Source organism: Pinus tabuliformis, chromosome 1_1, assembly GCF_031772625.1.
Source record: "Pinus tabuliformis cultivar Carrire ecotype Pingquan chromosome 1_1, CPIR1, whole genome shotgun sequence".
NCBI classification, from domain to species: domain Eukaryota; kingdom Viridiplantae; phylum Streptophyta; class Pinopsida; order Pinales; family Pinaceae; genus Pinus; species Pinus tabuliformis.
In genome coordinates, this window is record NC_142297.1 from 968,004,634 (window position 1) to 968,030,752 (window position 26,119).

General features: G+C 40.9%; 1 protein-coding gene across 1 annotated transcript in view; it reads left to right on the forward strand.

Annotated features, from left to right (window-relative positions):
- Positions 1–26,119, forward strand: part of LOC149217731 (alpha-mannosidase-like) — a 468,321-nt gene that overhangs the window by 43,241 nt on the left and 398,961 nt on the right. Inside the window, exons 13-14 of the mRNA XM_089391406.1 lie at positions 1,913–1,978; positions 2,142–2,198. Of these exons, the coding sequence (XP_089247532.1) occupies positions 1,913–1,978; positions 2,142–2,198 (123 nt within the window). The remainder of the gene's footprint in view (positions 1–1,912; positions 1,979–2,141; positions 2,199–26,119) is intronic.

A 26,119-nucleotide genomic window follows, 5' to 3' on the forward strand; every position in this document is an offset into this window, starting at 1 on the left:
AATACAATGTCATGGTATCTGGGTGGCATTACCAACTACTTTCTCCCACTCTGACCAAGAACATGCTCTGATACCACTGTAATATTCCTAATGGGAAATTAACATTGAATATCAGAAAACATGTAGCATGAATAACACCCAACAATTACATGCACACACAAAAAATTAGACACACAAATACTGGCACCAAAATCTAGATCTTTTTATTAATCAAGGGAAGAGGAACATGGGCTTGCTACAACAAGTGAAGCCAATCCCAAGTTGTGAAATCACTTCCCAAGAGCTTGAAACTTTGCCCTCCAAATATCTGCGTTGACTCGGAATTTTTCTACTACTGCTACTAGGAGAAAGCTAAGAAATAGCCCTCTATAGTGCTCAGAAACTCCTGAAAATGCAGTTGGTGCTCCTTATCAAGCAACTCCACAAAACCCGGAAGGGAATTAACCTCAATCCAACACCCTAGAAAACCCACAAAATGGGGTATACGACCCAGTTTCTATGCCTGTACGCACTACCCAAATTTGCTGTAGAATGCCCCCAGAAATTGAGCCACAACCTCCCTCATTCTCCTCTAAATTTCTCCACCAAAACTCCTCATGCCTCCAACCATCAAGGCCCAATTTTTGTTGCTCCTTAACCTCTGCACAATTCTTCCAGTAAGGGCCTATGTAGGCCCCAAAAGACAATTTCTGCCTATATTACTCCCTCAATCTCCACTCTGCAAACCACACAAAATCTTTAGCAAATGTCTAGCGAAACTGCCCTTGAATTTCTTGGAATTCATCTTGCACCATAGCTACCCCCTACTAGTGCGAATTTCGCCTAGCTTTCTGGCCACATGCAAACCTCCGTATGAGACTCTTGCTACAGCTTTGGAATGGCTCCCAAATGTCCAAAGACTCCCCTAGGGTGACACTCGTGGTTCACTGAAGGAGTTGAGATCTCCACCCAGAAATCTCCTTGTGCTAAGCAACACGATGTTAACTTGGCTATGCATCTCAAGCAAATAGAGTGTTCATTTGTAAAATTATCAAAAGGCCCCAAATGTTGGCCCTCACCTCCTATTTATGCTTGCTTCCTCCATCTCTCTCCTTGTGGGTCCCTTTTTCCACTAGCTCAATTTCCCTCCTCTTCTTTTGTCTCCAAAAATGCGTGCTGCCTCAAGGGGTGCATGTTCCTTGGGTGAGTGGCCCCCAAAAACTACCAGAATTTTGATTTTTCCCTTGTTCCTAAGTCAAGTGCCAAAAATAGCTGCCAAACCCAAAATTTGTCAAAATTGAAATTTCTCTTATGTAGTTTAAGAAATTAGGGATATTACACCTAGTTATGGATGCAACTTAGAGTGCAATAAGGAGGGGCCTCCTTAGGAGTCAATAAAGTAATTCACCTTGGAAAGGGTTTCAAAATGTCTATATTGCCTATCTCAAATTATCATGATCAGTGTCTTGACCTGCACATTGGTAGTTATTTTCTAGATTAAGGCTTTTGTTTGTAAGATGATGAGTTTTTCATTGGAATTAATTTACCAATTGGATAGTGGGGTGACAAAGGGTTTTATATAATGGCTTATGTCGTTATAGAACAATTGTGCAACAAGCGTATTTAATTAACAAGCATGATGTTATTATATTGGTGATGTATGCAGTTGAGAATAATATGCAATAGAATTATGATTCTTTTGCTTTGATTTTGGACTCTTTAGTCTAGGAGTTGCACCGTTGGCATATCCGCATGGTAGACATCCTTTTTTAGATCTTTTTAAACAACATATACCATGACCAGTTTATTTTATGATAGCTACAATATTTTTGTAGGTGCAAATGGTTATAACTAGAAGCATTTAAATTGGGTAGTTTGTGATTTTTTGTATTATATTATGACTTTTGCTTTATTTTTGAGTCATAATTTGCAGTGTGGTAACCTAAACATCAGTTTTTGCCCACCAACAGAAGCAGACCTTCCACTTGGGAAGAGCGTGGTTAGATTTCTTCTTCCTTAATTTAGTTTTGGATGGTAGTTAGTTTTATGGCTGAATATTTTTCTTCGAGATTAAAAAATGATGCTTTTTACAAGTATATATGACTAAAAATTGTGTCCTTTTGTTTTATTATTTGTGATTCACTTGATCAAACTTTCATTAGGTTGTAGTCGCATACAATCCTCTCGGTTGGAAGCGCAAAGAGACTATAAGAGTGCCAGTATGTATTCTTTTTAACTTTATGCTTTATATTTTTATGAAATACTAGATTTCATTTTTGGGGTGTTTGGTGCAATTCAATCCTACTTCTCAACTGTCTTTACTGTTAATTGTGACTTTGCATGGCTCGGTTGCTTGTCTGTTATGACTGTTATTGTTAGTTCCACTTTACTTTTCATTGTTATTGTACATATAATATATACATTTATAAGAACTACCCAGATTCCATATGAATGGAAGTTCAACTTGGGATAAAATGTTGCCTTTCCACCTACACTTGGCTACTTATAGTAGTAAAATGTAATATTTTTTTTTGTAAGCTTGGTAGGACTACATCTTCATCATTTCCAACTTCTCACCCCAATCGGGGGGATAACACAATATTTGAACCCAAGACTTCCCTATTTGGTGAGACTTCATTTCCATGGCCATTGCCAATTGAGCTACCCCAAGCAGACTAGTAAACTGTAATATTGTTTAGAATAAAGTTTTGTATTTTCATACCAATTTGTGTTGGTGACATAGTTAATTTGAAGCTAACCACTATTTTGTTTTTTCTATTTCTCAATGTTCCACTAAGTATTGAGAATGTGGGGGCACCTTACAGGGATGTGTGGAGAACATTGTCGCAAATATATTTGATTTCTCCTAAATTTTTCAAGTTACCAATTTGTCCAATACTTTAGAATTATTTAGGTTTAAGTTCGTTCATCTCAACATTTTCCAATAATTTTCAATAGTTCCCATGATATTTCTGATAAAAAAGTTCTGGATCCCCAATGATATATTCCATGAATCGATATTTGCTACATTGGTGGAGAGAGCCCGAAAATTTCATGGGACCTCACTGGGTTGTTGAGGTCTTTCACATAGGGGACCCTACCCCAAACATTAAATATATAGAGCTAAAACAAATTCTACATGTAAAAGTAATAGATATTTATTTCTATATAATTATTCACAGTTTTATATACCCAAAACAACAACATCATTTAGAATAGGAAAATCAATGCATTCCTCATTATAAAACCATTGTTGTCCAAAATAAAATGAAATACCTTGATACATCACATCCATCATCATTTAAATAGTAAAAATTCATGTTACCAATCAGTTTAGTAGTGTTGCTAAGGCATTGACATCAGGTTAGATGGGCACACAGAAGGTAGGGACCCACTGTCACTTTAGCCCAAGCCCCTGCTACCTAGGTGCAACACGTCCTAAACAACCAACAAAGGAGTTGTCAAATAAAGTGAAAATTCTATTGCAGTTAATCTGGTAATTATTCACCTATATTTTAGATTATTTGTCCCAGTAAATTATTTACTGCAAATATTGAATAAAAACAAAACTGTAAATTTCACAAAATAATAAACCGCAGGAACTGTGAAAACATCACACACAAAATCAACACCAATATGTTTGGAAAAAGTGTCCCTAGAAAAACCCCAATATGGGTAAAACTGTTTCTACAGATAAGGGTTTATATTATTAATTCTTCAGCGAATTGAGAATATACATAAACTACTTTCCTTTTACTGGCAAAGCTTCGACAATTTTTCTCTTCACTATAGCTAACCAAATTGAACTTCTACGAATAAAATTGAACTCTACTGAGCAACTCTTACTGCTTTATTGAATTCTCACTACTTCTGTGAACTCGCAATGCTTTATTGAACTCACACCGCTCACTGGAAATGCGCACTTTCTAGCAATTCGCTCTTCCTCTGGAAAATTAACCTCGCAAGTTTATCTGCCTCCAACAATACGCTCAGCTTATTCACACTACCTCTAGTAAATCTATTTGGCAAATGGAAACAAAAACCAAGTCTTCGACAAATCGCATTGGCAAACTGACAACTCACACTAGTAATTTCACCCTCCTTCTGTCTCTCAGGAGATTGGAATTGCTGTGAAAAATTTCCTCCAGCAAATATCTCGTCAATTTCTACTGCTGAAACCCTGCTACTGGTGTCTCCTACTCTATCACTATGCATCCCTTGCTTTCGCGTTGTGTCTCCAATAGCCCCATTGATTTCCTCTTATAATATCTTGTTGATGAATCAACATCCATGATCTAATCACAATCGATGGCTAAGATCATCTTGATCCCATCAAGTCACTTTTCAAGAAGTCACTAGAGAGAAACCGACTTGTCTCAATTAATACTGGTTAATTAACCCATTTCCCTAAGTTAGGAAAATAATTAAAACTAGTTAATAAATCTAATCAAGACATTTTTCCCTTTATAAAATAAACTGGGCTTCAAGATAATTAATCCAATTGTGTTCCTAGCCTCATTGATACCACTTGAGATTGGAACACTTGTCTGAGCTACACAAACTAACACTCCCTCTTACTAAGGAAGGTGTTTTGTACAACACACATCTTATCTCTAAAGAAGATGAATCTCGCTTTCCCCAAAGATTGCATAAGAATGTTTGCTACCTGTTGATCTGTAGGTAGATACTATAGCTTAAATGTCCTGTGTTGTAGACAATCCTGATGAAATGATATCTGATGTCTATATTCTTAGACTTGTCATGAAAGACCAGGTTCTTAGATAATTTGACGCAACTTTGATTGTCACTGTATCATTGTCGTCTCAACTCTCTGACCAAACAAAGCTACTAACAACTTAAGAATCCAAATGGCCTCGCATGTCACCATGCTAGCTACTATATACTCTTCTTCTGCAGAACTCAATTCCAGAACTTCTGCTTCTTGTTGTACCAGGAGACAACTTCCAATCCCATGCTAAAGCAACACCCTAAAGTGCTTTTCCTATCCACTATATTGCCTGCCTAGTATGTATCAATATAGCCCATCAACCTGATACCATCACCTCAAGTATATATAATCCCATACTCAATTATACCACACAAATACCACAACACATGCTTCTCTTTTGTCTAGTGCACCCTCTTCGATTCAACCATGAACTAACTAAGAAAGGTTACTGCAAATGATATATCTAGCCTAGTGTTGACCAAATATATAAGAGAGCCAATCAACTGTTTGTAGAGCTTGGGGTCCACATCCCTCTCCCTGGATGTATCTACCTTCCTCCAATTGGTTATCATGGGTGTGAACATGTCTCTATAATCTTCCATCCCAAACCTCCTTAGAATCTCGATGCAGTATTTCCGTTGCCCAAGGAAAATCTACCCATCTGTCTGCCACACCTCCATGCCTATAAAGTAGTGCATAAGCCCCAAGTCTTTCATCTCGAACTCTGCTGCTAGGTCCCTCTTTCACTCCTCTATGAGCCCTAATGCACCTATCAAGAACAAGTTGTCCACATATAGGACAAGAATGAGTATTGTGACCCTCCAAAAGTGGGTGACCCTATAGGAGAATTTTTCTCCTAGATATCGCTTTAGCTGGCAGGGAGTAGCCCTTGAAAACCACCATTGTAGCCGATGCATTGTGCCATTTTGATCTCAACTCCCTACACTCTTCATATGTCCCATCGCCCATTTTTGAGAGCATATGTTCGAAGGTGGAAAACCCAAACCGAAAGGTATGTTCTTCATTGTGCAATCAGGTGCTTATGCTTGTTTTCCTTGGGCATCTTGGGCATGGATTATTGGGTGACTTGGAACAAGGAATGTTTTTTATCGTAGTTTTGTTCCCTCACCTTAAATGGGGTGTTAATCTTTAATCCTAGTCCCGTGGGATCTCCCCTATTGACCTATGGTTTTAGGAAGGGCACTACTTGGAAAACCTCGATTTTGGTTGCATGGTCCCATTTTCCCATTCCACAATTTTTACTCCCCTCCATATATTACTGGCTCTATTTCATCATTTTCCCTCTCTGGGTCCACATGACCATTGGGTCCATAAGGCACTGGCACACCCCCTCGCTTTGCCTACATATGTGGGTCAGGCCTAGAAATGTTTCCCTAGAGGTTGATGGAGCTAAAAGAAAGTCAAAAACATATCATGGCCACAAGCAAGAAACAAAAGAAAAGAATATTATTAAAATGCGAAAGATGGTCGGGACATTAAAAGAGCATGTGGGAAAAATCCAAGCATGAGTTCTACCTCTTACTATGGCCATCACACTGGTTCCTAGGGCCCCATGAGTGCCCCTACATCATTAAGGAACCCATGCATGTCCTAACCCCTGGTGGGCGATGAACTACCCCACCTTAAGGGGTAATAACTGTTTACATCATTCACAACATGATCTCATTTCCTTGAGCCCTAAGCAGTAATGCAAAGAAAACTCAAGAAAAGGAAAAAGGAAAATATAGAAGGGTGGAAAAACAAAGCCGAGGTAACTCATGTATCCATGATTGCTCCCTCCTACATCTATACACCTGATATGCGGACATCCCTCATTATTGCCACCCTTGAACCAATGGCATTGGACCTTGTGACGCCCTTGTCCCCATCCATTCATTATCATTCACATGACACCTATTAAATGAAGGATGTATCAGGGAACTGTCTTTCCCCTTAGAGGATGGGAACACCTAGTAGGGTTGTTTATTAGCCACTCCTACCTAGGTAGGTAACATTATATGAGTTTGAAACCCAAAATTTAGAAGGGAAGCCCAAAATGAAGTCCCAATCATAGCCTTGATAAACAAGCTTGGTTCACTTAGATGCACTAAATGAATTAGTGTACCTGATAGTGAGAATGTGGATTGGACATTATATGTAATTTGCATGTGGTTTCATCATGGTAAGAGCAACTTAATTGGGGCCCAAGTCCAACAAAGGATCATATTGATACCCCCAGGGGGGTTGTTCAGAGCCATGGGACTCCCATCATGTGCAGAGCATCATTCCATGCCATGGGTACCTTCAGCAGTCTACTCATTGCCCCACCTTATTCACGAGATGATGCACTTAAACTGGTGTGCCCCAGCTAGCTTAACAATAATCACATGGTCTAATAGTTGATTTGAGGCCCAAAGGAGGTTTGACTCACTCCTTGAGACATGGGTGGGAAAACACCATCATTAAAGCCCTTAGTATTGGAGCATTACAGGCTATTTTATCATTGGGAGATTCATGAGACCAGATTTTGTGCCCCAAGTTCACTTTGGGGCCCCACATGATGACTTGCATGGAGACTAAGGGCCCATCCCCTTGTTAATCATTTGGAACTCAATGTGGCCCTCCAACGGCCCTACATCAACATGATCGTGTGAATTTGGCTAGCATTTGGATGGCTAATTCATAATTTGTAAAATCTACTTGGTCGGCTTGTGACCAAGGCTTATATTCTGCACATTTTTATAATGTTAGGGGGATTAGGCTAATAATTCTACCTCTTAGGTCTCATATAAATAGAACTTGACTTCATCTGTCATGGATCATCATCACATTTGGGAATTTCGAACTTCTTGGCAAATTCACACTTTTTCTTTGGTTGGATATTGGATGATCTTGGATGCATTTTGATAGTTGGAGCTGGAATATTTATCTTCTTTGGAGCTATCTCTTGGACTATGGATGGATATATCATGTTGTCATATTGTAAGTGCTTTGTATTGAAATTTTGTTCTTGAAATAAGTCTAATGTATGGAATTGTTGCAACTAGGTTAATTGCTAGGTCTCCATAAAACTAGTGTAGCCCCCATGTGCAACATGTGCTATACCTACTTCAATGAGCAAGAAACTCATTGACATATATTATAAAAATAATATTTCTTTTCTTGAATAAGTACAAATATCAAAAGTACATTATGAAGACCAAACCTAGTTACATTTCCTTCAACACTCCCTCTTAATTAGGGAGGTATTCATACAACATTACAAGGTGTTTGGCTATTATCAATCTTGAAGAATTCACATAAGAGAAACCAGATTAGCAATCCATCAGTTATAGCTTCATATCCATCAGCATTGTCATAGTGCAAGGCCTTGACTAACAACTCCATCTCTTTACGAGACCATGAGCTACAATGCTAGCGAGACCAATGATTTATAGACACCTTCATCATTGTCTCTCAAGGTACATACCCACCCGGTGTTCATTGAGTATGACCTTTTAGGACTATTCTTATCTTGGGTTCCCAACCCTCAAAGAATATCGGTCCTCTTGCCTACTCTTGTCTTGGATGCCCTACATATCCTCAAATAGTATCAGATGCCAGATGATTACCCAATCCTCCCATTCTTTCTTCCAAGGTGAAGACAAGAATGTTGTGTCTATCTTGTGTCTACATTTCCATTCATGGCCTTCATCTAGACTTACGGTTGTTAGTCCTGGTCTAGTGCATGACCCATGAAATGGAAAAACACAATTATCTCTCCCTTGTAATCAAGGGTGATTCAAAACTCCCTCTTAATCAGGGACCTGTTAGAGCTCCCCCTTAACTAGGAACTCTTTCATTCATCAACAACTTCTTCTTTGGGGGTCCTTCAGCTGCTTGATCTCCTTCCTTTCTTTGATGTCATGAAGTCTTTGTTCAAACTTCTTCTAGGTAGGGAACCATCCATCGATCACTTTCCTTCCTGGTTTTCATGTCATTGCTTCCTTCGTGGAAAGTGGCTTTCATGTCATACATCAGGTTTTGCTTGTCATCTGGCTACTCCTTTGTCATCTTTTCCATGCTTCGGAATACTCTTCTCATGGATGCTTCGTTGTACTTGCTTGTTTACAAGATTTGACCTAGTAGCCCATCATGATGTCATCCTAATGTGATTTGAAAATCACCCTTTGAGTGATCTCAGTTAAAGAATTATTGAATGAAGGTATTACAGACTCATGTGCTGGTGTGTGTCTATGTTATTTTAGGCAACGGATCGATCAGATTGCAAAATACACACACACTGGAAATTGGAAAACAACAGAGAAACACAGTAAGCAAATACAAGAACACAACAATTAATAAGGAGTTCACCGTATCCTCCAGGGCTACGTCTCCGGTCCAGCTCTCATTGGTGGCCTTCTTTTATTGTGTCTTAAAGCAGAGAAATACAATGAGGAGCTCAATCTGAGTCTCCTAAAACATAATTGCTTGGTAGGGTGGTTCTTGGATTCCCCAAGCCACTAGAGTGCACAGACTCTTTTCCTTACCAGCTCTTGACCTTTCTGGTCTTTAAGGGGAGGAGCCCAATATGGTACTCGATTCCTGACAGATCCCCTCAGGGGTGGCTTGAACCTCTCAAGCTCTCTGGTGCTCGACGCTGCCTGTGGTTAGCTCGGCCCTTTGTCTTTCTACTTTTGCTTCACTGTCTTTTCTTCGTTTTCTCTGTCTTCTTCCTTTTCTTCTCTTCTCTGTCTTCGGTGTCTTTTTCTGTTCTCTGTTCATGGCTTTAAAACCAATGGATCTCATGACTGTTTGATTCCCCTCCTTCCTCCGCTGGGTCGCTTGCTGCTGCTCGCTTGGAGTTCCCTGTCTTGGCGTCATCATCAGTGGCTCACAAGGAGTGGCCACTTGTCCTTTCGCGAACTACGCCAACTCTTCCTCGTTGGTTCGGTTCTTTGGTTACGTCGACAAATGACTCATCCGCCACCTCAGTGGTCAAATTGGACCTCAAATCCTTGTAGATCGTGACTTAATCCCCTCTTAAATCTAGTTCCTTCATCGGGCGTGTTCTCAGCCGTTAGATCTGGAGCCTCCCGATCCAACATCATTCGCTCATTTCACGCGGTTGACTTGCTCGACCATTAGCATGGGATGAGCGGCGGTTTTCTCTCTCTTCCGCCTGCCATGCATCAAGCGTTGAATGAATTGCTAGGTTTTAGCCAAATCCGCTTACTGCCCAAGGGTGCCCTTGATACATACCGCCGGTTTTTGGAGTGCGGGTCCCGCCTTTAGCCTTTTGCACTTTTCCCCACGGTTTTCCCAGCTTCCCTGCGACTGAGCACTTTGGCACCTTTTCATTTTGAGGGGTTTTTCCCAGCGATGCGCTAATCGCACATCAAAAACTGCCTCCTTTTCTCGATCGGGCTTCCTAGGTGCTAGTTTCGCCTCCTGCGCAGTCTCCATGGGCCTTGGTTAGCGCGCTTTGACCGAGGTCCTCGTCGTTCCACGCTGGCTGCCAACTACCACTGTTCAGAGGTTTTTCTGACCACTCTGTGCTCTTGAATTCTAAGTTTGTCCCGACTTGATATAGTCATGGTGCTCTGATTATTCTGCATGAATCCAATTCGGATCACGGCCTTCCCACTGAAAAAGCTTTTGGACCACCAAAAGTTGGTTTTCAAGCATTGACTAAGTGAGGGTACTGTTGTCTCACTTGTCCAATCTCAATCCACTTTACACTGCTTGGCTTTGAACCCTTGAGCCCTACTCTGAGGTACTCAACATCTCCTCTGTGCTTCGTCCTCACCTTCCTGTCCAGAACTATGTCTTCCTGCAATTCATTTGGATACTCAGGTAGCAGGTCATCAATAGAAGGCAATTGACTCTGCTCTATGGGATCCTCAATTAGAGAGGGTTCAAACAATCTCAAGCAATATGCATTCACAACTGAGTAGATGTGCATGTAAGCTGGTAGGTCAAGGCGAAAAGCATTTTCACTAATCTTCTCGAGTATCTTGAAAGGTCCATACCTGATGGGCTTTAGCTTTTTACCTTCACCTTGCATCCTATCCTTGCTGATATATAGTCAGACTTGGTCACCAACTTGGAAACTATGCTCCATCCGATGCTTGTCATGCCTAGCCTTGTATTTGGCTTGGCTTTTTTCTAGCTGTGCCTGTACTACCTGGTGGATCTCCTGGATTTGTTCAATGAACCTAGTTGCCCTGTCCACATCACTGTGTCCCTCAACTATGGCATCTTTACCAAAGACAAAATCCAAAGGATACCTTCGGGTGAAACCAAAACAGGTCTCAAAAGGAGATCTTTGTGTAGAAGAATGTTTTGCTCTATTGTAAGCATGTTGCACATAACACAAATGTTCATCCCAAAGCTTAGGATGTTTGCTGCAATATCCTCTGAGTAACTGGATCACTGTCCTGTTAACTACTTTTGTCTGGCCATCAGTTTGTGGATGAAAAGCTGTGCTTTTCTTCAGTTTGGTGTCCATCATTTCCCACAGACTTGACCAAAACTTCCCCATAAATCGGGTGTTTTGATTAGATACAATGGAAGTGGGTAATCCAAAATTAACCCATACATGTTTAAAGAACAATTTTGCAGTTTGTTCAGCTATAATTTGTTTATTACAAGGTATCAAAATATACATCTTACTGAACCTATCCACAACAACATATAGGTAATCATGACCTTTCCTAGATTTAGGCAGTCCTCCAACAAAATCCATGGAAACATTTTCCCAAGGGTGAGAAGGTACTGGTAATGGAGTGTACAAGCCTAATTTTCTATTGCTGGGCTTGCTTTTAGCACACATAGTACACCCTCTTACATATCTAGAAACTATCTCATTCATTTTTGGCCAATAACAAAATCTTTGTAGCTGTGCAACTGTTTTACTTACCCCAAAGTGACCCGATATCTGAGAAGTGTGTGCTTCTCTAATTATCTTTACTCTCTCAATTTGTGGAATGCAGAGTTTCCCATAATTGTACAAGGGTCGATCCTTTACATGATAATCCAATTCTTCTACCCGTTTTCCTTGACTCAAAGTTGCATATAAATCTTTGAAATCTATATCTTGAGCATATTGTTCAATTTAGCTTTCATGTAGCACAGAATTATGCTTAAGTATAGTAGATGCATTTATAATGGGTCTAGATAACATGTCTGCAACTTTATTGTGTATGCCCTTTTTATATTTGATGACTAAATGAAACTGTTGTAGAAAACCCATCCATCTGTAGTGTTTTGATTGCTGCAACTTAGTTTGGGAGTGTAGATATTGAAGTGGTTGATGATCAGTATGTATTACTCTCTCTTTGCCCATTAAGTAATGTTTCCACTTTTTCACACTCTGAACTAATGCATACAATTCTTTATCATATGTAGGATAGTTAACTACTGCAGGATTAAAAGTCTCAAAATGATGACATATGGGTTCACTGTGCTGTGTCAACACTGCTCCCATGCCATAGTCACTGGCATCTGTTTGGATCTCAAATGGTCTTTGTAGATCAGGCAATGCTAGTACAGGTGTTGTACTAATATTTTCTTTCAAGGTGTCGAAGGCTTTCTAATGTTTGCCTCCCCACTGAAACACCTTGTTCAATCCTTTTAAAGCATGTAAGGGAGCTGCAATTGAGGAAGAGTTAGAAATAAACTTCCTCCAATATTGTGCTGCCCCTAAGAAGCTTCTCACTTCTGTAGCAGACTTGGGTTTAGACCAGTTTACAATGACTGCTACTTTAGAGGAATCTATTTTCAATTCACCACCCCCAACTATATGACCCAAATAATTCAGAGATGCTTTGCCAAATTCACATTTTGAGAGTTTAACATGAAGTTTTTCTCTTTTCAAAACATCTAATGTCTGCTTAACATTCTTTAAGTGTTCTTCCCACGTTTTACTAAAAATCAGAATGTCATCTAGATACACAATAACAAAATCATCAAGAAAAGGTCTTAGTACATCATTCATTAATCTCATGAAAGTAGCAGGAGCATTAGTTAAGCCAAAAGGCATAACTAGCCACTCATACAATCCCTGCTTTGTTTTGAAAGAAGTTTTCCATGCATCTTGTTCTGCAACTCTGACCTAATGGTAGCAAGTCTAGCTTGGTGAAATAAACAACTTCTTTCAATTGATCTAAAAGATCATCTATGCGAGGAAGGGGATAACGATTTTTAATTGTTATCTTATTCAGTGCTCGGTAATCAATGCAAATTCTCCACAAGCCATCTTTCTTTCTCACCAAAACGATTGGTGACCCACATGGTGATGTGCTAGGCCTGATGAACCCTTTCTCGAGCAACTCCTACACCTGCTTCTTGATTTCAGCATTCTCTAAAGTAGACAACCTGTACATTCCAATGTTAGGCAAGGGAGCATCTTGCTGCAAAATAATATCATGTACTATTTCCTTTTTGGGTGGCAGACCTTTAGGTTCTTGAAACAAGATATCATACTCTGAAACAACCTTTTCTAAATCAGCTTGTTGTTTAGCATTATAGCCCTCAAATACATTGGTTTTATCAAGTTTATTTTCCTTTACAACCATCAGTAAGAATTGTTTGCATGAATTTCTCATTATTTTCATCTGCCTTGAGTTTATGAGAGTATAATTATTCTTGAGCTTATGAGCTCTTACAAAGTATTCGATTCCATCTTTGACAAGTAGATACTTGTTCTCAGCTCTATAGAAAATAGCTTTTCTATCATACAATTAAGGACTTCCTAAAACAATTCCACATATATCCAAAGGAATTATGTCTAACTCAACCTCATCTACAAATGCTAACCAAAAAGAAATCTTGAGTTTGCACTGTCTAGTCACTTGTAGTTGTGCTTTGTCATTGAACCATCCTAATGGGTATGGTTTCTTGTGAGGTGTAGTTGACAATCCCAATTTCTTTACAATTGCTTCATAAATTAATTTACTTGTGAGCCACTATCAAACAAAGTATCAATCTTTTGATGTTTGGAAATAACTCGAATATGGAAAAGCTCATGCCTTTTTCTCTCATTTTCTTGATCAATAACAGATTGTGCAGAATTACTAGTAGATGCTTCGGAATCCTTACCTTTTATACATGTGGCTGCAATGGTTGTTTCATCTCCCAAGTCTGACCCCAAATCTTTTTGAATCGCTGCAGCAGTCTTCTTCTTCGTGCCCTCGAACTTCTTAGGTCTCAGCTCTGGATGTAGACTCCAAAAATGCTTATCATCATGCCCATCCTTTTTATAGTGAGTGCATGAAGCCTTACTTTTTTGTGCAGTGTTAGCCTTCCTTGCTTTCAACTTTTGCTTTCTTTTCTCCTTGCTCTTGCTTGTAGGGGGTTGGGATGGTCCCCCAACTTCTGGATTTCCATTCTTTCCTCTAGCTTCTAGATGAGTAGCTTGTACAGATACCTCATCTATACTGGTGGGATTGAACATGAGGATGGTATGCCTCATGTAGCTGTGTAGACCACCATTGTACTTCAACAGAGTCTCTGGTGAGTCTAATGATATTCCTAGAATCAATGCTCTCTTTCTAAATTCTTGGGTGTACCCTTGCATACTTTGCCCTTTCAACTGATGAAGAGTTTGCCAACTCATCATGGCTTGTTGCATGTAGGCCAATGGATAGAACTGCTTTTTTATTGTAGACACAAACTCACTCTAGACAGAGATGGTCTTACCATGTCGTTTCAGGTCAGCTTGGGTTCTGCCTTCCCACCAAACCAAGGCAGTGCCTCCAAGGCGTAGGCTTGCCAGCTGAATCTTGCTCTTGTCTAAGTTGATGTTCTGCACTCTGCAATACACATCAATTTGTCTAATCCAATTGTCCAACTTTTCTACATTTAACTCCCCATCATATATAGGAAAATCAAATTTAACATCTAGCTTGATTAAAGATGCTTTCTTGTTATGCACAGGGCTATTAGGAGGTATGAGAAAGCTTTCCTCTTTCCCTTTTCCTTTTGAGTGGTCATGGAAATGTGATTCATATTCTCCTTTGTCTTGTTTAGAGCCTGATGAATCTTCATCCTTGTGTTTTCTAAAGTCCTTATACATTTCTTCTACCATGGATTTTATGGCTAGGAAACTTTCTATGAATTGAGGGTCTGGACCCATAGGACCTTCCTCTGACATTGTCTTTCGAGGATAGACTCTCCCAATTTTAGGATTAGTTTCAACCAACTCTCTTTCTCCTAATTTGAGCTTTGATCTAGTGAGCATTCACAGCTAAACCAACAAAAGCTTGTCTAACTTTAACAGCCTAAAGCTCTGATACCACTTAATTTGAAAATCACCCTTTGAGTGATCTCAGTTAAAGAATTATTGAATGAAGGTATTACAAACTCATGTGTTGGTGTGTGTCTATTATTTTAGGCAACGGATCGATCAGATTGCAAAATACACACACACTGGAAATTGGAAAACAACAGAGAAACACAGTAAGCAAATACAAGAACACAACAATTAATAAGGAGTTCACCCTATCCTCCAGGGCTACGTCTCCAGTCCAGCTTTCAATGGTGGCCTTGTTTTATTGCGTCTTAAAGTAGAGAAATACAATGAGGAGCTCAATCTGAGTCTCCTGAAACAGAATTGCTTGGCAGGGTGGTTCTTGTATTCCCCAAGCCACTAGAGTGCATGGACTCTTTTCCTTACTAGCTCTTGACCTTTCTGGTCTTTAAGGGGAGGAGCCCAATATGGTACTCGATTCCCGACAGATCCCCTCAGGGGTGGCTTGAACCTCTCAAGCTTTTTGGTGCTTGACGCTGCCTGTGGTTAGCTCGACCCTCTGTCTTTCTACTTTTGCTTCACTGTCTTTTCTTCGTTTTCTCTATCTTCTTCCTTTTCTTCTCTTCTCCGTCTTCGATGTCTTTTTTTGTTCTCTGTTCATGGCTTTAAAGCCAATGGATCTCATGACTGTTTGATTCCCCTCCTTCCTCCGTCAGGTCGCCTGCTGCTGCTCGCTTGGAGTTCCCTGTCTTGGCGTCATCATCAACGGCTCACAGGGAGTGGCCACTTGTCCTTTTGCGAACTGCGCCAGCTCTTCCTCGTCAGTTCGGTTCTTTGGTTACGTCGGGAAATGACTCATCCACCACCTCAGTGGTCAAATCGGACCTCAAATCCTTGTAGATCGCGGCTTAATCCCCTGTTAAATCCGGTTCCTTCATCGGGCACGTTCTTAGCCGTTAGATCTGGAGCCTCCCGATCCAACGTCATTCACTCATTTTGCGCGGTTGACTTGCTCAACCGTTAGCGTGCAATGAGTGGCGGTTTTCTCTCTCCTTCGCCTGCCACATGTCGGACGCTGAATGGAATCGCTAGGTTTTAGCCAAATTTGCTTACCGCCCAAGGGTGCCCTCGATACATACCGCTGGTTTTGGAGCACGGGTCCTGCCTTTAGCCTTTTGCGCTTTTCCCCATGGTTTTCCCAGCTTCCATGAGACTGAGCACATCGAGGCCTTTCCATTTCTAGGGGTTTTTCCATTCGCGCATCAGAAACCGCCTCCTTTTGCCGATTCGGGCTTCCCAGGTGCCAGTTTCATCTCTTGCGCAGCCTCCATGGGCCTCGGTCAACGCGCTTTGACTGAGGTCCTCGTCGTTCCACATTGGCTGCCAACTGCCACTGTTCAGAGGTTTTTCTAACCACTCTGTGCTCTTGAATTTGAAGTTTGTATCGACCTGATACAGTCATGGTGCTCTGATTATTCTTCATGGATCCAATTTGGATCATAATGTTTCTTCAACATTGCTCTTTCTTTTGTTGGATGGCTTCTTCATCACGACATCTTCGTAGAGTAGAATCGGGTCTCTGTGTCTTTCATATCTTCAAGGCCTTCATAGGTGTCAATGGTCCTTTCTTTCTTTGTCAGAGTTGTCCTGCCTTCTTTTGGGAGATCTCTTCAAAGCATTTTGTCAAATAGTGATTCTCGGTGATCATGGTGTTCTTCACATGCTTGATCTCTTTCTTTACATGCTTCTTCTCAGATAGATAGGTCAACCATCTTATGCTTCATGTGAGAGAATTCCTTCATTTATTGCTTCTCGGACTACTCAACATTTCTTCTTGCTTCGTAGTCAACAATCTTATACTCCTTAGGTGAGTATATTCTTTTGATGATCTTCATTGCATGGTATTACATGCCTTCGAGCATGTTCTTGGTGAAAGAGATTCTTTCATACTTGATCATGTTGCAGAACTATTCCCATGACTTAATGATATACAAATGATAACATGACGTAAACTTTGATGCATACATACCTCATCTTGATTCTCCTTTGATCATATTAGCTTCATTTGGTTGTCCTTGGTGTGGCCCTTCTTACTTCATCTTAGCTTGCCTGCATATCATCCTTTTCTTGAATCCCATGAATGGGATTCCCAATGAGACATCTGCTTTGGTCCATGAACCTTCTTTTGAAGATTCTATCACAGGATCTTAAATATCCTTGCCTTGCAAATGTTTCTTTTCCTTTTGATGATGGAGGTCTTCTAAGATTCTTAATCATGATCAATTTTCCTTTCATTGTGGATGAGGTCCTATACTAGGTATGCTTCTTCTACATGAATATCTTGAGCTATATCTGCCATGCTCCTATATTCTAGAAGATATTTTCTACTCATGCATTTTTTTATTCTTATTATAAATGCTACATCTTCATGAGTATCTAGAGCTCTATGTACATCATGCTTCTATATTCTAGAGGATGTTTCTAGCCATGCAATTTTATTCTATTCCTACATGCTCCTATACTACTCAAATCTTTGAAAGAAGTTTGGAAGTAAAGAGTTAGACCTAGTCATAGTAGAGATCCAGAGGATATTCCTTCTTTTGATTCTTTTCTTCTTTCACCTCTTGAGTTATGTGAGCTTCTTCCCTCTTTCTTTTGTTGTCGTTGTCCTTCTTAAGCTTAAGGCAATTCCTTTTGTAGTGTCCATATTCTTGTGTTAAAATTGGCAACCAGGGCAAAACTTCATGTGGGTCATCTTATTCATGGCTGATAATATTTTTATGAGATTCCTCTCGTCGAGAGGTGTAGGATTGATATAAAGATCATCCAATTCCGATAAGTATTCATGGAGATATGAATTTATTTTGATTATGGAATTATTATCAAGCCGACCTACAACTCATGTAGGCTCAGAAGCCCAATAGTCGCATCTATTCACCCACCAACGTTGTGTATAAATATAAGAGAAATTTTCCTCATTTGGACTCACTCATCTCATCACATCTCTCTCTCTCTCTACTGTGCAGATATGAGTCTCTTCTCTACTGCGCTGAAATGGGTCTCTCTCTCTCACACATGTGAAGCCGGAAGCTGTTGAATTTGAAGCTACAACTGCAGAAGTAAAGATTGACTTGCGTGGCCTAGAATATCTCCTCTTTGGAACTACGTTGTAGGTTCATCTGAACCTCCTCTGAAAGCCGCAACTTTTGGTGGTGGAATGAAGTCAATCCAACGAACGGTTTGCAAGATATCGACTGCCCTAGTTTGAAGCCGGAAACTGCTGAAATTGAAGCTGCAACTGCAAAAGCAAAGATTGACTTGTGTGGCCTAGAAGATCTCCTCATCTGAACTGCGTTGTAGGTTCATCTGAACCTCCTCTGGAAGCCGAAACTTTTGGTGGTGGAATGAAGTCAATCCGACTGTCGGTTTGTGAGATATGGTCTGCCCTAGTTTGATAATGAAGCCACTAATGCTGATGCTACTGATCTAGGGTTTGATATCGCTGATATGAATCAGATTTTTTGTACTATTTCTCTCTGCTGAATTATTGAAGATAAAAGAAGATTTGATCAAAGGGTTTCCCCACACATTGTGGGGTTTGTCCCTAGCTAGCTGCCACATCTTGTGTCTCTTGTCTTGGCTTGTTTTCTGTCGATCGTTTAATGTTCTATCTGCACTTTACTTTATGTACATGTGATTGCTAATTGGTGGAATATAATAAGAAAAAGAAGTAAACTGTTATAAGCATAGAACATACCATAACTTAACATGGTATCAAAGCTGAGGTGAAGACAAAGCCCAAGCAAGAGCAAGAGCAATCATTGAAGAGAAGATTGGCAAGGCTATCCTAAAAGAACTATGGGGTCCTCAACACTCTTTCTTGCCGAAGACAAGCTCCGTGAGAAAGCTGACTATCACGGATGGAAGATGTCTATCGATCTAACCCTTGAAGATCAAGGTGTGCTGGACCATGTAAGAGGCAATATTGTTGAGCCTTCATCAAATGCATCTGCTGCTGCCTGGAACAAATGGAAAAATGGAGAAGTCAAAACAAAGAAGATCATCCGGGACTCTGTCGACAAGCGCTTGGTGGCCTACATCTCTGATCTAGACACCTCCAAGGAAATCTACGACAGACTGGTGAGTTTATTTAAAGTTAATGATGCAAATCAAGTTTTGTTTCTTAGAAATAAGTTGAGGGAAATCAAGAAGGGTAAAGATGAAAGTATGCAAGCATATTTCTTAAGAATCACCGAGATCAAGAACGATCTCCTATCTATTGGGGAAACCATTACTGACAGAGAAATGGCACTCACAACTCTCAGAGGATTACCATCTGAATGGTATGTGTGCAGGACTACTCTTCTGAACTATAATGTAATTCCTGGTTTCGAGGAATTAATGGCTAGATGCATTCAAGAAGAAACAAGGGAAGAAGTGTAAGAAATGCCCATGCCTAAAGGTCCTCCTGCTGCCTTTTCTTTTCATGCAAAGAAAAGAAATAATTCTGGGACTAAATCAAAAGGAAAGGCTAGACCTAAGGCTAGAAGAAAATGACGATGTTATATTTGCGATAAAGCAAGTCACTATGCAAGGGAGTGCCCTGATAGAAAGGACTCACTCTAGGACGATGATCAAAATCCCTCTAATGGCAATCAAAGGAATGACAAATTCAACAACAAAGGTAAGAGGAGAGCTGGGAATCAAGGAAGAGGACAAGCATTCAAGAAGGCTAGAAATTCCCGGATGTATTAAATGCACCTGACCTAAAAAAGAACTGAGTGTCCATCTCGGGAATGGAAGACAAAGGCTACAAGGTAACCTTCAGTGATGGCAAGGTATGTATATGGAAAAATAATGTTAAAGATGCCTTTACTCTTGGGTTTAGTGATTCATTATATCAGGTCGATGGAAGTCTGCTAGGTGTCATGTCTTATGACACATCTCTTCAGTCTGAACTTTGGCATTAGAGGTTTTCCCCCCTTCATTATAAAGCTATACTCGGTGTAAGACAAATGGTGATAGGGATGCCCAAATTCTGAATAGAGAATGAAGGTGTATGTCTAGGATGTGCTGAAGGAAAGCTCAAAAGGGGACCATTCCCCTCAAGCCAAAGCAAGACCTCTGATATATTACAATTGGTTCACTCAGGCACACCTGAGGTTGGCATTAAGAGGGAGACTACTACACCACATACTCCTGAGCAGAATGTTGTGGTGGGAAGGAAGAACCGCATGATGATGGAAGCTGTCTGGGCCATGCTACATGATCAAAGACTTTTGATGTTTCTATGGGCTGAAACTACAATCACCGTCGTATATGTACAAAATTGATGCCCTCATCAAGCATTGGGTTCCAAGACTCCTGAAGAAAAATTCACCGGTAAGAAACCTGATGTTTCTCATTTTAAAATTTTCGGAAGCCCTGTATACTTTCATGTGCCGAAAGAGAAAAGAAATAAATTGGGAGCATCTGGAAAGAAGGGAATTTTCGTGGGCTATGGTGAAAATACTAAAGGCTATAGAATCTATGTAGCTGGTCAAAGGGAAGTCATGATGTCACCTTTGACGAAGATATGGCTCTCAGCAAGGTGATCAATCTTCCGACTTTGAGGAGCTCTCAAGAAGCCGACACCAGGGAACCGAAAGAAAAGGATGATGAATCAATGCCTGATGTAGAAGAACCCATGGATCCGGTTGATCCTCCTCCATATGAGCCTTCCTCTTCTAGGAAGAGGCCTTCATGGCTTAAGGGGTTACTTGATGATGCTGAAGGACATGCTACACCCTGAGGAACCTTCCGTCAAAGTAAGAAACTTAATAGGTATCAAGGATACCTGACCATCATGAGCACGATCATACAAAATGAGCCTTCGTCATTCTCAGATGCCGTCAAGCATCAAGTATGGAAGGATGCTATGACCAAAGAATATGAGTCTATCATAAAGAATGATGTTTGAGAAGTAGTTCCCAGACCCCAGGACAAGACTGTAGTTACTTCCAAATGGCTTTACAAGATAAAGCATGCAGCAGATGGAAGCACGGAAAAGTATAAGGCTCGTTTTGTTGCTCGAGGTTTCTCCCAAAAGGAAGGTATAGACTATGATGAGATATTTGCACCTGTTGCCAGATATACGACCATCCGCTCGATCATAGCCCTTGCTGCTTCACAAGGATGGAACCTACATCAGATGGATGTCAAGACTGCGTTCTTGCATGGCTCGATCAAAGAAGAGGTCTGCGTGGAGCAACCCGAAGGATTTGAGATTTATGATCGTAAATCTCATGTATGCAGGTTGAAGAAAGCTCTCTATGGGCTGAAGCAAGCACCTCGAGCATGGTATGAGAGGATCGATAGCTACTTGATGAAGCTGGGATTCACTAGGAGTGAAGCCGATCCTAACCTTTACTTTAAGGTTGAAGATGACAAGCCTCTCATACTGGTGTTGTATGTGGATGACCTCTTTCTAACAGGTGCAGACCCTCTCATTCACAAATGTAAGAGGGAGCTGGCCTCTGAATTTGAAATGAAAGACCTAGGACTGATGCACTACTTCCTAGGACTTGAAGTATGGCAGAAGCCAAGGGAAATTTTCCTATCTCAAGGGAAATATGTGGTAAAGATATTGGAAAGATTTGGTATGATGGACTGCAAGCCTGTGACTACCTCGAGGATCTTAACTTTTAGAAGTTATATGGTAGTGATGTCGGACTAGATTTGGGAAATGCCTATGAGTTTCATAAACTCATTCGCATTGATGTTCTTGGTGAACCTCTGTCCGAACATATTTTTTGCAGTTAGCATTGTGAGCTCATATTTGGTTGAGCCTCACTGGATTAATGCCAGGAATCTTCTGAGATGTCTTCAGGACACAATCTCTCATGGATTAAGATACACTGCCGGAGATGTGAGACTACTTGGATATACTGATGTTGATTGGGCAAGCAGTGTGGTGGACCGTAAGAGCACTTCCGGGTGTTGTTTCACCTTGGGATCTGCTTCGATATCCTGGATGAGCAGGAAGCAGAAGTCGGTGGCTTTGAGCACCGTCGAAGCAGGATATATTGTTGCTAGCATAACCTCGTGTGAGGTAGTCTGGTTGCGAAAGATCTTCAGTAAGCTGTTTGGATTTACATTGGATACCACTGTGATTCTCTATAACAACCAGAGGTGGGATTCGATTATTGAGGAATCCCGTATTCGTCGATTGCTCCAGCAGATAGACATCATCTTGGATATGGTAAGTTGATGAGCAAGGAGGCTCCATCGCATTAAGATGATGTACAGGTTGATACACCTTGTCAAAGCCCCGAGGAAAGATCTAATCTGTGATTTTCCCAAACGACTTGGAGTCGGTAAGAAACCCTTGTACAAGGGTCCTGCATGTTGCATACATTGAGCTCTGGGAGCTCTGAGGGCTTGTGGTTATTACTGGAGCAACATACGACCACAGGGTGACTCACCCTCCCCTGGTGGTGCACACTGGAACAAGATGATTCGCTCTCTTGTGGGACAAGATGATTCGCTCTCTTGTGGAACAGGATGATTCGCTCTCCTGTGTAGCAGGATGTTAGTTCTCCTATGAGGACTGGATTGATGTGTTCTCCATGGCGATTGTAGCAGGATTGATGTGTTCTCCTGTGAGGCCTGGATTGATGTGTTCTCCATGGCAATTGTAGCAGGATTGATGTGTTTTCCTGTGAGGACAGGATTGATTAGTTCTCCTGTCGAGGCATCCTACCCATGCAGTCTAGGACTCATGGGAAGTACCTCTCATCTGATCAATGAGCAGGGAAATGAAGTTAGGGACCATAGTAGTACCGATGGACGCATCGTTGTAACTACCATACTCCCTACGCTAGGATGACCTCCATTGATCTGGGATCAATGATACTGGTCTGGGACTAGTGGTAGGAGTTGTACCATACTATGACGCTGACTTCGGGTCGGTTGAGACTGGTCTGGGATCAGTGGTACATACTCTGAGACTGACTTTGAGTCAGTGGAGGATGATATTGGTCTGGGACCATTGGAGTTGTACTCACTATGACGCTGACTTTGGGTTGGTTGAGACTAGTCTGGGACCAGTGGTACATACTCTGAGACTGACTTTAAGTCAGTATGACACATCCTCGATCATTTCTTCTTCTTCATAATTCGGACAAAAGCAGAGTAGAACAGAACAATGCAAGAGCAGAGCAGAACAGAACAAAACAGTACAGATCAGTGCAGGGCAGAACAAGACAAAGCAGAACAGGCAAAATAGAGCAGAGCAGGGCAAGGGTCAGGATGTACAAGGCAGTGCATTTGATGGATGAATAGTAACGACCGATAGACAGATTGCAGCTGAAGTTATCCATGGTTGAGAGGGAGTGTTAAAATTGGCAACCAGGGCAAAACTTCATGTGGGTCATCTTATTCATGGATGATAATATTTTTATTAGATTCCTCTCGTCGAGAGGTGTAGGATTGATATAAAGATCATCCAATTCCGATAAGTATTCATGGAGATATGAATTTATTTTGATTATGGAATTATTATCAAGCCGACCTACAACTCATGTAGGCTCAGAAGCCCAACAGTCGCATCTATTCACCCACCAACGTTGTGTATAAATATAAGATGACTTTTCCTCATTTGGACTCACTCATCTCATCACATCTCTCTCTCTCTACTGCGCAGATATGAGTCTCTTCTCTACTGCGCTGAAATGGGTCTCTCTCTCTCACACATGTGAAGCCAGAAGCTGTTGAATTTGAAGCTGCAACTGCAAAAGTAAAGATTGACTTGCGTGGCCTAGAAGATCTCCTCTTTGAAACTGCGCTGTAGGTTCATCTGAACCTCCTCTGAAAGCTGCAACTTTTGGTGGTGGAATGAAGTCAATCCGACGAACGGTTTGCAAGATATCGACTGCCCTAGTTTGAAGCCAGAAACTGCTGAAACTGAAGCTGCAACTGCAGAAGCAAAGATTGACTTGCGTGGCCTAGAAGATCTCCTCATCTGAACTGCGTTGTAGGTTCATCTGAACCTCCTCTAGAAGCCGAAACTTTTGGTGGTGGAATGAAGTCAATCCGACTGTCGGTTTGTGAGATATGGTCTGCCCTAGTTTGATAATGAAACCGCTAATGCTGATGCTACTGATCTAGGTTTGCTACTGCTGATATGAATCAGATTTATTGTACTATTTCTCTCTGCTGAATTATTGAAGATAAAAGAAGATTTGATCAAAGGGTTTCCCCACACATTGTGGGGTTTGTCCTTGGCTAGCCGCTACATCTTGTGTCTCTTGTCTTGGCTTGTTTTCTGTCGATCGTTTAATGTTCTATCTGCACTTTATTTTATGTACATGTGATTGCTAATCGGTGGAATATAATAAGAAAAAGAAGTAAACTGTTATAAGCATAGAACATGCCATAACTTAACATCTTGGCATCCAAAACATTGGATTTTGGACATGTCTTTGTTGTTTGTTCTTCGTGGACCAAACTTGCCAAATTTACCCTTTCTTTTGCCCATGGTAGAAAATTCTTGTTCCTTTGATCCCACATATTCATTTGCCTTAAGTCTTGTTAATTTCAGGTATGTTCTATGCTAGAGCAATTTATTTAAATTTTCACAGTTAGCAATCACATCAGCATTACGATAAACTGCAGATAGAACATAAATATAATACGCAGAAGACAAGCCAAGACAAGAGGACACAAGATATGGCGCAAGCCAGGGACAAACCCCACAATGTGTGGGGAAACCCTTTGATCAAATCTTCTTTTATCTTCAAAGTTCAGGAGAGAGAGAGAGAGAGAGATACTACATTTACAACAGAAGTCAACACTTTGACTTATCTAGATCTAGCATAGATCATTTCGTATAGCGATGAGATCAGTTGAAGACATTCTGCTTCAACTGATTCTCAAGGTGACTCCTTCACCTATCATTCTGCTGTATCTTGTCCATGTGTTGTAGCTCACCGTGTTACACTGTGATGCACCCATCATCACAATGCTGGTCTTCATGCAGCTGTTGTCCCAGTGTTCATCACTGATGTACATGGTGCCACTGCTGCACCATGCTTACTGCTGTCCCAATGTCCTTGTTGCACTGTACTTACTGCTGTCTATGCTTTACTAGTTACATAAATATCATTAATGCAACAACATTTAGGAGCAGACTTCAATGCTTTCTTTTACTGTATAACTGAGGCTTATCAAACAATCCTTAAGGCATATGATAAGTACCTTCTTTTATCACAGAAAACTAGTTGTCCTAAGGACTCCTATAAGTTGCCCATCAAGCTGTCTCAACACATACAAGATGCACTTCAGAATATGTGCATTAGCTCACTGTTTGAGGGTAATTAGGCTGCCGCAATTCTGGACTGGTTAGGGCACCCAACCATAGTCCCTAACAACCCTTAAACTAACCCAGAATTGCTTCTTCTTACTGCGGCTGTCCTCCAATAGGGTGCTGCCCTCCACGCTACTCTTTAAGGGCAGTCCCAACGCACAAACCTTTCACCCCAAAAATGACTGCGACATTCTCTTAATAGAACTGTTCACCCTTCAACAATGCTCTGAGACATTCCTTTCATTCTCGGCCTTCAAGATCAAGACTACAACCCGCAAGACAACACATCAGCCTGCCTGAAACAGCGTTCCATTCCTCGCTGTCCTATCCTTTGCTTGCTGTGCGTATTAGGGTCTATTTGCTGCGGAAGTAGAGCCTCCCTCTGGCTATGGATTAGAGCCTCTTAGATCTGCGGGTAGGTCTTCTTTTGATGTTTTCTTAGCTGTGTCTTTAGGTCTATTCTAGAATTGCGGCTAGGGCTTCTTTTGCTGTGTATAGTCTATCCACGCTGTGTGTATAGATTCTATAACTGCATATATATGCCTCCATTGACAATGGATTAGGGAATGTTTCCATTGTTGTGCGTTTGGTTTCCATTGCAGCGTATAAGGTCTTCCAAATCTATAACAGTGTCTCCATATCTACGTATGACCTGCGAATGAGTCTTCGTAACAACGTGTTTACTGCGTTGGATCCATCTTCATGACTACGTTGGTTCATGATTGCGATTCAGTGTTTCCAAGGCCGCATATTCCATGGTTGTGTATAGACCAGTCCATGGCTGCGTATAGACTGTGTCACTAGGAACGTATAGAGTTTTCATGCTGTGTCTAGA